Source organism: Lithobates pipiens, unplaced genomic scaffold (assembly GCF_037356315.1).
Source record: "Lithobates pipiens isolate NorthernLeopardFrog02 unplaced genomic scaffold, aLitPip1_a1.2 Scaffold_27, whole genome shotgun sequence".
Lineage (NCBI taxonomy): Eukaryota > Metazoa > Chordata > Amphibia > Anura > Ranidae > Lithobates > Lithobates pipiens.
This window is the reverse complement of record NW_027507788.1, coordinates 8,324,803-8,339,455: the sequence shown is the minus strand read 5'-3', so window position 1 is coordinate 8,339,455 and position 14,653 is coordinate 8,324,803. Positions and strand designations below refer to the sequence as shown.

The window sequence follows — 14,653 nt, the reverse complement described above, 5'->3', positions numbered from 1 at the left end:
GCGGAGGTGGGGAATCTGTTTGTGCTGGGAGGCGTCTATTGTTGTTGGAGGGTATCACATTTTTCTAGGAGTGTCTATTTTTGTTTGGGAGAATCTATAGTAGTTGCTTTGGGATCTATTGTTGCTGGAGAGGGGGTCTACTGATGCTGGGGGGGGGGTCTATTGTTGCTGGCTACATTTATTTTGCTACCTTTCTTGTTATTATTAACACATTCCATGAAAGCCACTTAGAACCACAACATTATACTTAGTTCTGTGTTCTCCTAAAGGAATGTTACTGGGAGATGGATAGGGGGCAAGGGGGGCAGTGCTTGGAGGTGTGTAGGGGGTGGAGACAATGGTGACTTGGGGGTGGGAGGAGTGCCTGCAATGGTTCTCTGGGGAGCATGCCCTCCTCTCAGTGATGTGTGCTGCCAATGTTACCCACTGGGCCAGCAGAAAAAGATACAAAGCAGAGGCTGATTGGGCACTTGACCGTATTAAAACAGAAAAGCGGTATGTTTCTTCTACATTTTTGAAAGAGTTGTTGGGTAGCAGAGTTGGGCTAATAATGCATTTCTCACACATGTTTATTTATATTGCCTATAAAAATACATTAATTTAAAATGTTTCACGTCTATTTTGCAGAAATGGATTGCCCCCTAAATAGTCATTATACGCTACTAGGAGATGGATGCCCTACTACTTGTTTTGGCTTTATCCCTCCACCGGCCTGTGAGCAATCCCGCACTGAAGGCTGCTACTGTGATAATGGTTTCATTCTCAGTGGAAAGGACTGTGTGCCTATTTCAGAATGTGGCTGTGTCTTTGAAAACAACTACTACAAGAGGGGGCAAGACTTCTACCCCAACAGCCTCTGCCAGAGAAAATGTACATGTGACATGCATGGTGTGGTCACCTGCAGTGACACGTCCTGTGGCCCAGACGAAGAATGCAAAGTGGCCGATGGATTCTTGGGTTGCCATCCCAAAGAGTTAGCCCAGTGTATAGTCTGGGGTGATCCTCATTTCTTGACTCCCGATGGCGTGAAATATGATTTCCAAGGTACCTGTTCCTACAAACTTATCAGAGTGAAGAAAGGTGGAGTCCGTTTCGAGGTCACGATAGATAATGAGCCATTCGGTAGAATGTCAGTTGCTAAATCTGTGACTGTTACCGTTGGAGATTATGTTATATACTTGGGAAGAGCAGGAACCTGGAGCGTTTTGGTAAGTCCATTTTCCAAATAAAAGGTTTCTTTAGTGAAGATAACATTTGCCTGATAGCTTGTTTGAATGCTAACATCACTTGTTTTTAATTTTTTAGAGCAATTGTGTAATAAATATTGATTTATTTCCTACAGAGACGTATTAACGCAGGGGCTATTGGAGCTGCAGCTCCAGGCCCCTACCTTAATATAGGCCCAACCACCCGAAAAAAGAACAGGCTGCACATAGAAAGCAATGGACTCCTGGGGAGAGATCTCCCCTGAATGGCCCGCATCCCTGGCGGGTATAATAATGGGGGCTGGGCAGGCAGTCCTAACGGAAGTGCATGAGTCCATAGTGGCGCATGAGTCCAGTTCAGTGCAGCAGTACTGTGAGCCCAGGCCGATGATCACATGCCTGATGAAGGGTACTAGTGCAGTCCCGAAGCAATAAAAAAAGAATACTTTGAAATAAGCTTGTGCTAGCGACGTATCTTATCCATGTTATATACCATGACCAGTCGGGAGTTGCAGAACCCTCTTAACCATATGGTTTAGACCAATATGGTGTACCAAAGGAAGCCGGTGTTTCCAAGAAGAGGAGTGAGATCTATGTTGTAGTAGATGAATGGATTTAAAATGGATTTAAGTTGAGTATCGCAGTGAAAGCATTATGTTATATACTTGGGAAGAGCAGGAACCTGGAGTGTTTTGGTAAGTCCATTTTTCAAATAAAAGGTTTCTTTAGTGAAGATAACATTTGCCTGATAGCTTGTTTGAATGCTAACATCACTTGTTTTTAATTTTTTAGAGCAATTGTGTAATAAATATTGTTTTATTTCCTACAGAGACGTATTAACGTAGGGGCTATTGGAGCTGCAGCTCCAAGCCCCTACCTTAATATAGGCCCAACCACCCAAAAAAAAGAACAGGCTGCACATAGAAAGCAATGGACTCCTGGGGAGAGATCTCCCCTGACTGGACCGCATTCCGCATGCACCACCTTGGCCCCGGGTGGCGGGATTAATAATGGGGGCTGGGCAGGCAGTCCTAACGGAAGTGCATGAGTCCATAGTGGCGCATGAGTCCAGTTCAGTGCAGCAGTACTGTGAGCCAAGGCCGATGATCACATGCCTGATGAAGGGTCCTAGTGCAGTCCCGAAATATTGTCTTTTTATGTGGTCAAGCAATAAAAAAGAGTACTTTGAAATAAGCTTGTGCTGGCGACATATCTTATCCTTGTTATATACCATGACCAGTCGGGAGTTGCAGAACCCTTTTAACCATATGGTTTAGACCAATATGGCGTACCAAAGGAAGCCAGTGTTTCCAAGAAGAGGATTGAGATCTACGTTGTAGTAGATGAATGGATTTAAAATGGATTTAAGTTGAGTATAGCAGTGAAAGCAACATTTTTTATTTATGAGAATGCAGACTATTTCATTTTTTTTATGTATTTTTATTTTTTTTATTGTTGGGATTTAAGGCCAAGTGAACTCTAACTTTAGCATAGACTGGGTTTCTTTACCACCTATTCAAATAATTTTCATTTTTTCATGTTGCTCTTTACCCCTTCATGCCTAACGATAAAACAAATCTTAAAACCTAAGTACAATTTTGCAACATTGACATGTGTTGGTAAAACCGTACATATCAACTACTTTGTGCATCCAGGTGGATTATGCCTTGTTTTTTTCAGGACAAGTTGGGCTTCTATTTGGTGGTAAATGGTAATTTATATTGTCAGATCTTTTTTTTTTTTTTATTATCACAGGAAAACTGGATCACAATAGTAAAAAAAAAAAATTTTTTTTCAAAAAGTAACTATATATTTCTTGTTACTACCATAACCTACCACTAAAGAACAACCCAAAATAAATTCTTCTGACAATCGCAGTGATACCACATATGTGTATGTTATTTGTTGTTTTGTACCCATAGTACGGCCCAGAAACAATAGTGCCCATTTTGCTTTTATTTTATCCTACCTAAAACATACTGCCACTAACTGACACTGATACTAATTGAAAAAAAAATCATGCCCGAAATATACTGACCCTGACAATGACTTTTGATCCCTACTTGACCCAAACATTAACCCCGGCACTCTTGGTCTAGGCATTCTTTTTCCATTTTTTATTTTTTTTACACATTTTTTTTTTCTTTATCTCTAGACATGTGCACTGCCGAAAAATGTGTTAGTTTTCGTTTAATTCATTTTTTGTTTTGCTTGGTTTTTTTATTTTTATTTTTTGGGGGTCATTCGTTATGATCGCAATTTGAAAATTTGTAAATTTGTAAATTAGAGAATTCGTAAGTTCTTAAATTCGAAAATCCTTCCGGACTTTGAGTGGTTAAATCATTGTGTTAGAAATCAGCAGCAGAGGAAACTGGAACCAGACCATAGATACTTAAAGTACGATATATTAATAGTAAAGCAAGAGACATCCAAGCACTGGCAAATAGCAATCATAAAGACATGAATGAACAATCAACCCAGCGACAAAACACTTAACTAAACGACCCAACAGAAAAGCAAAAATCCTGACGGTCAAACTAACTATATGCAATATTTATGGTATCAGGAACAAAGGGGAGTAGGAACAAGGCAGCAGGGTTCAGGGTAAAGGTAATAGGCAGAGAGAATGATCAAAGAGCAGAAACAGGATAATGGCTAACAGTGTCTGGCAACAAGCAAAACACTGGAGCACGTTGTAACAGCAGAAGAGGGATTAAAAATCCTTCCAGCAGCCGGCATTAGGGGGAGACTGATGACTGGGATCTGCTGGCTGCTGGGAGACACCCGCTGGCAGACACTGGAATTACAACCTTTCCTTGCTGGAAGGCACAGTGCCACCAGCAGGTGATCCAGGTCCTGACACATTGATTTCAGTGAAAGTGAAAATTTGACTTTGGTGCATTGGAGTAAACTGGAGGCAACATTTTGCTAAAATTTTGCCTTTCATTCATATTAGCCCTTATAAGTTTGAAGAATTTTTGTAAATGTGGCTGTTGTGACCCTCATATTTTCTGCTTTGTGTAAGATTATTTCATTTATTACCATAGGATGGTTTGTGAACACCCACATTATATATTTATTAGACATGTGCACACTGAAATATTTTGTTTTGGAATTTAGTTTTCGTCCGAAAAAATACATTTATTTAGTTACTGCCTAAATTCATTTTTATTTATTTTGTTTTGTTAAAAAATGCATTCGTCTGAAAATCCGAAATAATTAAGGTTGAATCTGTCATTGAAGGCTTATGGTGTCTGTTGAATGTTCTAAGAAGATTTGACGGAGCAGCTAAACTGCGCGACGCCGCAATTGTAGATTTTTCCGGTCCAATGTTCCGCCTACAAGCTCTAGTAGAATTCTAATGTTGGATGACACTAGTAATGATTATATTTGTTAATTATTATTACTAGTCAACCAACATTAGAATCCTTCTATAACCTATGGGCGGAGTATTTGACCATAAGTGTCCGCTCGCGGTGACTGCTTCGTGGAATCTTCATGTCGAATCTTTTCTCTCTATGTCGAATAATCTTGGACTAATAGAGTTGGGTAAGGCACATTCAACCTTTTTTGCTATTGTCGCTATAATCTCAAATCTTTTCTCTCTATAATGTCAAATCTTTCCTCTCTATGTCGAATAATCTTGGACTAATAGAGTTAGGTTAGGCATATTCAACCATTTTTGCTATTGTCTCTATAATGTTGAATCTTTTCTCTTTGTTGAATCTTTTCTCTCTATGTTGAATTTTTCTCTCTATGTCAAATCTTTTCTCTCTGTGTCGAATCTTTTCTCTCTATGTAGAATCTTTTCTCTCTATGTCGAATAATCTTGGACCAATAGAGTTAGGAAAGACATATTCAACCTATTTTGCTATTGTCTCTATAATGTTGAATCTTTTCTCTTTGTTGAATCTTTTCTCTCTATGTTGAATCTTTTCTCTCTTTGTAGAATTATCTTGAACTAATAGAGCTAAGGTTAGGCCCATTCGACCACAGGTTCGATGGATTCAGATCGCTATTGTCAGCATCGTGTCGAATCTCCTATCTGTATCGAACTGTTGACGCAACAAAAACAAAAATAAAGCATTTGTTTATGTCAGATCTTTCGGTTTTCGGATTCTGCACGTTCGTTATCGTTTGTTAAAGCGATAACAAAAATACCGTACCTGAAATTCGTAAGAATATGCATTTGGACGAAAACAAATGAACATGTCTAATATTTATTTGTGTATCATAATAAGATTTTTAACGCCTACTTTAATGTGTATATTTCAGATCAATGGAGAGAAATACAATCTTCCATGCCGTTCTTGGAACCATGACATCTGGATTAACAAAGAAGGAAATAACATATTTGTTTATTCCAAATTCGGCTTTGTGGTTATGTATGACCAACAGTTCTTCGTTTCAGTCTGGATCCCAAGTTCCTACTCAAGCCTCATCGAAGGTCTCTGCGGAAATTACAACAAGAACCCTAATGATGACTTCCGTCTTCCCAACGGATCCATCGTCACTGATAAAACAGTTTTTGGTGACTCTTGGACTGTGGATCGGCATGGGTCGGACTGCAAAGGATGTTCTGGAGATCAGTGTCCAAAGTGTGATCAAGTTAAATTCGCTGATGCCAATTCAACTGCCAAGTGTGGAATAATTATAGATCCTCAAGGTCCATTCAAGGCATGCCATCAGCTGGTCAAACCCGAAATATATTACCAGAGCTGTTTGGTTGATGCCTGTTCCGGACGTATAAGCCAGGAGGCCTTATGTGCCAGTCTGCAAGCCTATACAGCGTTATGCCAAGAACAAGGAGCAAAAGTAGGAGCTTGGAGGAACATGACAAAGTGCCGTAAGTCATGTATAAAGTTTTCAATAGATTATGTTTGCTGCTAATTTGTAAACAAGACCATTGGGAAATGAGAATTTTGTTCATATATTAGATGTTGTTGTTATCCAATGATTATTATATGCATTAGTATTTAAAGTCCAGCTAATGAAGGTGCATCAAAATAAAAGGTGTCCTACAGACCTCTTCAAAGAGATCAATTCTTCCACATGCAAAGCAAGGCTCCTACTCTGCAGTATGCTGGCAGGGGAAAAACTTTTCTACTCGGGCTGTGGCTGCTTTCTCAATTACACAAAATGCAAAAATATTGTTTTGATGCACCTGGATTGTAAAAAAAATATTTAAACTAAAAGTTCAGTTGGCCTTTAGGCGTATTCACTGTGGTGAAGCTTTTCTCTAGTTGAGATGAGGAGGAAAATATAGTAGTAGTGAGGAGGAGTAAGTTAAAACTATTTCCATAGTTTACCAGCTTGGACCAATGTAACTATACATATACTGTAGTTTACTTAACCCCTTCACACCTAAGGGTGATACAAATGTAAATGCTTAAGCACAATTTTGCAACTTTGACATGTGTTAGTAAAATTGGATATATTATCACTACTATGTGCATCCAGGTGGATTATACCACGTTTTTTTTTTTTTTCAGGGCAAATTGGGCTTTTGTTTGGTAGTAAAACGGTAATTGATATCTCCTGATTTTTTTTATTATCCAGGGGGATTATACTGCATTTTTTCAGGGCAAATCGGGCTTTTATTTGGTAGTAAATGGTAATAGATTTTTTTATTATCAAAGGAAAACAGTCTAAAAACAGTAAAAAACATTTTTTCCAAATGTAGCTGGAAATTTCTTGCTATTACCATAACCTTCCACGAAAGAACAACCCAAAATAAATTCTCCTGCTCCTGATGACGGCAGCGAAACCACATATGTGTATGTTAGTTGTTGTTTGTACCCGTAGTATGGCCCAAAAACAATAGTGCTCAATTTGCTTTTTATATCCTGCCTAAAACACACCAACACTGACACTAATGCTGCGTACACACGTAGCAGACTATCCGGCGGACTTAGTCTGGTAGACTTTCCGCCCGACTGTCCGCCGGACTTTCCGAACGGGCTACTTGCCCACACACGGCACTTTTTCAGCGGACTAATACGGCGTACTAAGTCCGCCGGACTATCCACCGTACTTTTGAAATGAACGGACTCGCCCACACATGCGGAGAAAAGTCCGCTCATTTTGAGCGCGTCTCCAGGTAGCCGGGGGCCAGCGAAGGAGGCGTCGCTGGCCCCGTCACCTGGTATGGACTTAAAGGGGAACCCCGACGCCGAAAAATCGGCGTGGGGGTCCCCCCCAGGTCCATATCAGACCCTTATCCGAGCACGCTACCCAGCCGGCCAGGAAAGGGGGTAGGGACGAGCGAGCGCCCGGCGGGGGTGGGGGATGTAGTTTGGCATGTTTGCCCTGGGCTCTGGATGACCTTGTCCCGGCACTGGTAAGGAGCATTCTTCCCACTGACCATCACACTAATGTATCATGAGTTGCAGATATAGGAATTTTTAGTAAGGGTTCCCCCAAGATCAAAAATTTATTTTGAGGGTTCCTCTGTGTTAAAACAAGGTTGAGCAAGGCTTTTCTAGAACAATCCTACAGGTATCTACATACTGTAGTTGGTCCAAGCTGGAATATGAAAAAGTAGCCATACCCAAAAACTCTTCCAATCAGAACTTTTTTTTTTTTTTTAATTGACCAGCTTTTGCTTTTACATTTTTGTTTTTTTTCCTTGGCCATCGCTTGGAAAATACCCATGTTCTGTTGTGTTTTACAGCACTCTCATGCCAGAAGAACAGTCACTATGAGCTTTGCACTCGGACATGTGACTTCACATGCCATGGGCTCCTGACGGCCAGCACCTGCAGCGAAAAATGCTTTGAAGGATGCCAATGTAACACTGGCTTTATGTTTGATGGTGAAAAATGCGTATCATTGGACAAATGCGGATGCACTCACAATGGAAGGTACCTAAAGGTAAGCAATAGCAGAATCCGATCACTTCATGGTGTTGTCTGTTACCTTCAGTGATTCAATTAGTTCAGTAATTATTGTGTACTTATGTAGTGTCAACTAATTACACAAACCATTACAGAGAACCTTTTTTAATATTGGTGTATTACAATGTAACTAGTATTACAATAACACATTGATGCTGCTATCAGTATGCTACTAACGTTTTTTTTTTTTTGTATACCTCTAAGCCCTTGTACACACGGTCGGAGATTCCGACGGAATGTGTCCTATTGGACCGTTTTGTCGGATAATCCGACTGTGTGTGGTCTCCATCGGACTGTTTCCGTCGGAGTATCCGACGGACCAAGTTTTCCAACTTGTCCGTAAAAAATTTTCTCGACAAAATGCTCCGATCGGACATACTCCGATCATGTGTAGCCTACTCCGACGGACAAGGTGCCACGCATGCTCACAATCAAATTCGGACACGGAAGCGCTCGCTCAGGTAAAACTACCGCTCGTAATCGATGTATAGCACATTCGTCACGCTGCAATGTTAAAACTGAAGAGCAGTCCCGAACTGAAGCACAAATCGGAAAAAGCGCGAATCGTCTCTCACCAAACTTCTACTAACACGCGATAAACATGAGATCGGCAGAAGGAGCCCAAAGGGTGCCGGACATGGTGCTGAACTTCCCTTTTTCTATTGCCGTCGTACGCGGCTTACGTCACCGCGTTCTTGGCAACCGAAACTTTCCGGCAACTTAGTCCGACCGTGTGTATGCAACATCACTTCCGGACCTCTTCCGGACTAAATCCGTCGGGATTTATCTGACGGATTTGGTTGTCGGAATCTCCGACCGTGTGTACAAGGGCTTACGTGTTCTATTGCTACAAAAAGCGTATGAATGTTGTAAATGCTACATTTATTTTTGTAAGATTGTTGCAAAGTTTCTTACCTGGAGATTCTCCCAGTAAAAGGGTTACTTGTTGCAGACTTCCAACACTGAACTGCTGTCTTACAATAACTAGCAGACTTGCCAGCCTGCCATGTAAGCTTCCTTTGGTTGGCCATTGAGTTGCCTATCTGATGCACTTGATAGGTAGCCCAATAGGCTTTTTTTTTTTTTTCTTGTTCAATAATTTTATTTTAAAAAGATTACAAACACGCAAGACCACAAATAGTTCAATAGTATAGTCAATTGTTACCGATATGATCTCTATATACAAAGTTAGCAAATTCTATGTTGACTTTTTTTTTTTTCGGAACACAGGCCAATGAATCATTGATCTCCGAGGATTGCTCACATCGCTGCACCTGCCAATCGGGAACCTTGTCCTGCATCAATGCAACTTGTGCAGCCAATGAGGTGTGCCAACTGAGAGACGGAGTTCGAGGTTGTCAGCCAAGGGAGTCCCAGTGCACACTAAGTCCTGACCGCCATTTTATTACTTTTGATGGGGTCTCAGGGGAGTTCCCTTTGCATGGGTCGTATATATTGTCTTCATCTTCCAACACAAGCCAGGACAGGAAGTTTATCGTCGTCTTTGATACCCCCAAATGTGGCGGAAAGCATGGAAAGAGATCATCGCTTCAAGTATTTACTGTTTATGGTTTGATCTCAGTCAACGAAGATCGGGAGGTCTGGGTAAGATTCTCTTGAGAGTTTATTAATGTACAGTAATTTGTAAACACAATATACATGTGCGATTCGTTTCGTACGAATCGCAAATTCGTAGGAATTTTCCTATAAATTCGTACATTCGGGGAGGATCCGAAATACAAAATGCCATGTGTCCGAATTCTGTACGAAATACGAACTTTTGCTTACGAATCCGAAGGAGGAAGTCAGCATAGCACAGGGATGGTGGGAGCCCCTCATCTAACGAAAATTGTATTTCGGATAGGAAATTCTTCAACTGAATTTCGTATTTCGGATAAAAACCAAACTTCCATCAGCATCGACTGTCATATTGAGGTATATTTTTGCCGTTAAATTCATTGTAACGAACGTTCGTACAAGTTAACGAACCTAACGACAATTCGTATTTCGTACGAATTGAAACGGAATTTCGGACACGAAATACGAAGTACGAATTAATTTTAATACAAACCATAATGGAACAGAACTAAACAAATTTATTGACGGCACCCATGTCTAAAACCCAATCACCATTACCTCCATATTATGGATTATATGTTTCAAAATGATGTTGTTAAATAGATTTCCATTTTAAAGAGTTTGATGGCTGATAAATATGAGCATCACTCTCTTCTGCTAGCCACTTTAACCACTTTCAGCCCGGACCATATATATATATATATATATATATATGTCAATATCTATCTATAAATATATATATATATATATATATATATATATATATATATATATATATATAAAATATTTGACTTTCATTTTTTATTTTTACACTGTCTCGCTATTTATTTATTTTTATTATCACTTGTATTCCTATTACAAGGAATGTGACCATCCCTTATAATAAATATAAGGATGACAGGTCTTGTTATGGAGAGATCTGGGGTCAAAAAGACCCCACATCTCATCTTTAAAAGCAAAAGATAAAAAAAAAACATACAAAAAAAAACTGTTGGGTTGTTTCTCAGGCAAACCAGCAGAAATGGTAAGCCAGAGAAACACCAGTGAGCAGAGGAAGGGAAATGCCCCCTCCTGCTATTTCGGAAAGCCTTCCAGCGGCTCATGAGCCACTTGGACTGCTTTCATGAGAAAGCCAAAAAAAATTATACGGGGTTTTGGCTGATATCTTCGACCGTAATCTTGGTAAATCACTTGCAAAGTATATATATATATATATATATATATATACGTTTTGTGGTCAGCAAGTAGCTAGAGGAAACTGACAGTGTATTTTTTTTCATTATACAAACTTGACATTCTTTGGTGGTTTTGCAGTTGAATGGCTGGGAGCTGAAAGGCGGGACCGAGCTTGGAGACGGCGCCATCAAGGTTAATGCTTCTGAATTCAACGTAACCATTGAGCTCCGCGGCATGCTGACTGTGATCTTCAGCGCCAACGACGAAATCAAGTTGATTGGTAAGGAAGACATAGCCGGAAAAGTAGACGGGTCTTGCGGGAACTTCAACGGAGAGCCCAACGATGATCTGCGATTAAAGAACGGTGAAATATCCAGAGACGTTACCTTCACCATCCAATCCTGGGCTGCAAAACACCTCTCCACATGGTAAGCACACCAAAACATCCTTTACCGAGGCTACAGTAATACACAGACTTATTCCTAGTAATAAGCAAATAACCAAATGCACAGGAAAAAAAAAAAACTACGGAGGGAGCCGTTCAGTATTTGTATTCAGTGGTGCATGGGCGCCCCCCTAATCCATGCGCCTGGCCCCTAAACTACATGTAGGGCGCCGGACGCATTGATTTCTTCGCCCCAAGCCCACCCACTTGTGTGACAATCACTAATTAATATTCACTATTATCCTCCTGATTCTCCTCCCAGCCAATCAAAAAGCGGGTCTTAAAGAGGTTTTTAACCCTTTCGCTACCAGACGAAAGAGTTAACGGACGGCCGTTCCTTCAGAGCGCATGCGCCAATGACGTAAACGGTGCGAGTTTAGGAGATATTTACACTACCTACAGGCAAGCCTTATTTCATAGGCTTACCTGAAGGTACAATTAACGAGGAAGACTTTACTTCCTCTTTTAGACCCGATTGGCTGGGAGGAGAAGCGAAGGTATTGGCCTGGAGCAGGAGGGGAGGTGCCGAGGAGGAGACACGGGGGGGGGGGAAGCCACTGAAGCTGCCCATGGCCTGAATGGGGTAAGTGTGGGTTTGATGGACGGATGGACAATGGACCAAGCGATGGGGTGGGGGATTGACCGACTGACCAACCGAGCGTCGGGAGGGGGGTTGGGTTGGGTCATTTGCTTGCCGCCCCCTCCCCCAAAAAAAAAAAAAATAGAACACCAGCTGCCACTGTTTGTACTGCTGTCCATCCAATTCTGAGATTTGGATAGAGTAAGCCCTTGTACACACAGTCGGAGAATCCGTCGGAATGTGTCCTATCGGACCGTTTTGTCGGATAATCCGACTGTGTGTGGTATGCATCGGACTGTTTCCGTCGGAATATACATCGGACCAAATTTTCCAACTTGCCGGAAATATTTTCCGACAAACTGCTCCGATCGGACATACTCCGATCATGTGTAGCCTACTCCGACAGACAAGGTGCCACGCATGCTCAGATCAAATTCCTAGACCAAAGCTATTGGCTACTAGCCTGAACGTAGTCCCGTCATAACGAAATAACGTCATCACGTTCTGTACAATTGGATTTTCCGTCAACTTTGTCCGACCGTGTGTATGCAACAGTTTCGGACAAAATCCGATGGACATAAATCAGTAGGACAAAATCCAACGGATTTGGTTGTCAGAATGTCCGACCGTGTGTACAAGGGCTAATGGAGGGTCACCCCATCAGTTAGTTTTTTTGTCGTCTGCATCCCATTGGAGAAATTTGCTTTATTTATACAATAACTCCAGGACATATTCTTAACTTTTTAAGCAACAAAAATGTAAAAAGCAAGAAAACATCCTGGTTTTATTGTATAAATTGAAAAGGCTGTTAAATAAAGAATTTGTTAAAACAAAAAAAAAACACAAAAAGTAAAAGAAAAAAGCATCTATTTTTCTTTTCTGCATTTTTTTTTTTTTTGCACTTTTTTATTTACCAGCTTTTTTCAGTTTATACAATAACTCCAGGATATATTCTTAATTTTTTAAGCAACAAAAATGTAAAAAGTAAGAAAACATCCTGGTTTTAAGTTGCAAATTAAAAAAAACTTTTAAATGAAGAATTTGCATAAAAAAAAAAAAAAAACAACAGAAAAGATAAAGGTATTCTCTACCCCATTAAAAATGAAACCCCCAAAAAATTTACCATACGTTAACAAATCACTCATATACAGTATTTGTCAGTAAAAGCAACATCTAGTGCTATGACACAAATGTCTTCTAATTCTAATTCAGATGGTCTACATATCTTTATTAAATGTTTTATTTCTCACAACATTGCAAGAACAATTTATAATTTAATTTCTATTTCTTTTTTTTTTTCAGCATGGTGTGAAAAAAACAAAAAAAACAAAAACAAAAAAAAATAATATTTTTCTTCTTCAGGCAAGAGATTCAAAAGTAAATTCATCTTCGTAAATTTTTTAATAAGAATTCTCAACTTTGAAATGCAGAGAATAAAAAGACATACAAGACATGCCTTGATTGGAACAACATACTCACTAAGCAACTGACTGTACCTAATACTGCTTTATTGTTTTAGAAAAAAAAAAAAAACCTTGATAATATGTCACTAAATATATAGATGTACTGACCGTCAAAAAATGTTGCAAATTTTTGGAACCAAAACAACTATAAAATGTGATTTCTTTTTTATTTAATTTTTTAGCATTTGCATTTCAATGCATTGAAAAAAAAAAAAAATACTTGTTAACAGGAGCTCTGCTCCACCTAAAAACTGTCATAACCCAAACCCTTTATATTTCGAGGTATGTTTAACAAAATCTACCATTATTACAACACAATATCAGTAAAAAGTTTTTTGTGTTTTTTTTTTTTTTTTGCCAAAAACACAGAATACTTTTAAGTCTAATTTATTGTTCATCATTTATCAACTTTGCATTAATCTTGCTAACTTGCTTCTACATTTCTACAGTCTACAAACTTACTATATACATTTTGTCTATTTTAAACACAATAAAACTAATTTTATCAAAAGCAGTGCCTTTTTATTTATTATCTTTATGTATTTATTTATTTATTATTCAGACTACAGGAAACCTGTTACGAAAATAAATAAATAAATAAATAAAAAAATCTTATTTGCAAATTTGCAATTTTTTTTCACTTACAACCTACTTCCTATGGTTAAAGCCCAACTCTAGGTGCAATAACCCTGATAGGGTTACAGCAATAATATATGTATATATATATATATATATATATATATATATATATATATATATATATATATTTATGGTATGGAGCCCTCTGACCGATACGGTTAAGGATGACAAACAAGGTTAACATAAACTCGCTTACTTGAAATGGACCTGAAAGTGTGCCCTGGTCTGACGTACGGTATACCAAAATAAGGGGGCATACCTTAGATAGAAAGTGGGTGATAAATGAAATGAATATGAATGGGGAGAAAAGAGTACTCTCATGAGGAGTATGATGCTTGAGAAATGCCCTGAAAAGGGGGATGGGTGGGTGGGTATCGCGCACCGGAACCGACGAGGAGGACAGGCGAACGGGCTGGTTATATATTCCACCGGGCTCCTCCCATAATTTCAGGCCAGCATACTGGCCTTTCTATTTATGGTATGGAGCCCTCTGACCGATACGGTTAAGGATGACAAACAAGGTTAACATAAACTCGCTTACTTGAAATGGACCTGAAAGTGTGCCCTGGTCTGACGTACGGTATACCAAAATAAGGGGGCAAAATCATTCAGGTAGGGGTTGCATTTTATTGATCCAAGTTTGTTACTGGGTGAGCTCGACGAAGGCCTGG

At 39.6% G+C, this 14,653-nt stretch overlaps 1 protein-coding gene across 1 annotated transcript in view; it reads left to right on the top strand.

Annotated features, from left to right (window-relative positions):
* LOC143933472 (IgGFc-binding protein-like) overlaps nt 1-13,854 on the top strand; it is a 100,400-nt gene extending 86,546 nt beyond the window's left edge. The window contains exons 32-37 of the mRNA XM_077456377.1: nt 628-1,208; nt 5,481-6,051; nt 7,879-8,078; nt 9,332-9,706; nt 10,994-11,283; nt 13,183-13,854. Coding sequence (XP_077312503.1) covers nt 628-1,208; nt 5,481-6,051; nt 7,879-8,078; nt 9,332-9,706; nt 10,994-11,283; nt 13,183-13,192 — 2,027 coding nt within the window. The 3' untranslated portion in view covers nt 13,193-13,854. The remainder of the gene's footprint in view (nt 1-627; nt 1,209-5,480; nt 6,052-7,878; nt 8,079-9,331; nt 9,707-10,993; nt 11,284-13,182) is intronic.
* The last annotated feature ends 799 nt before the right edge of the window (nt 13,855-14,653 follow it).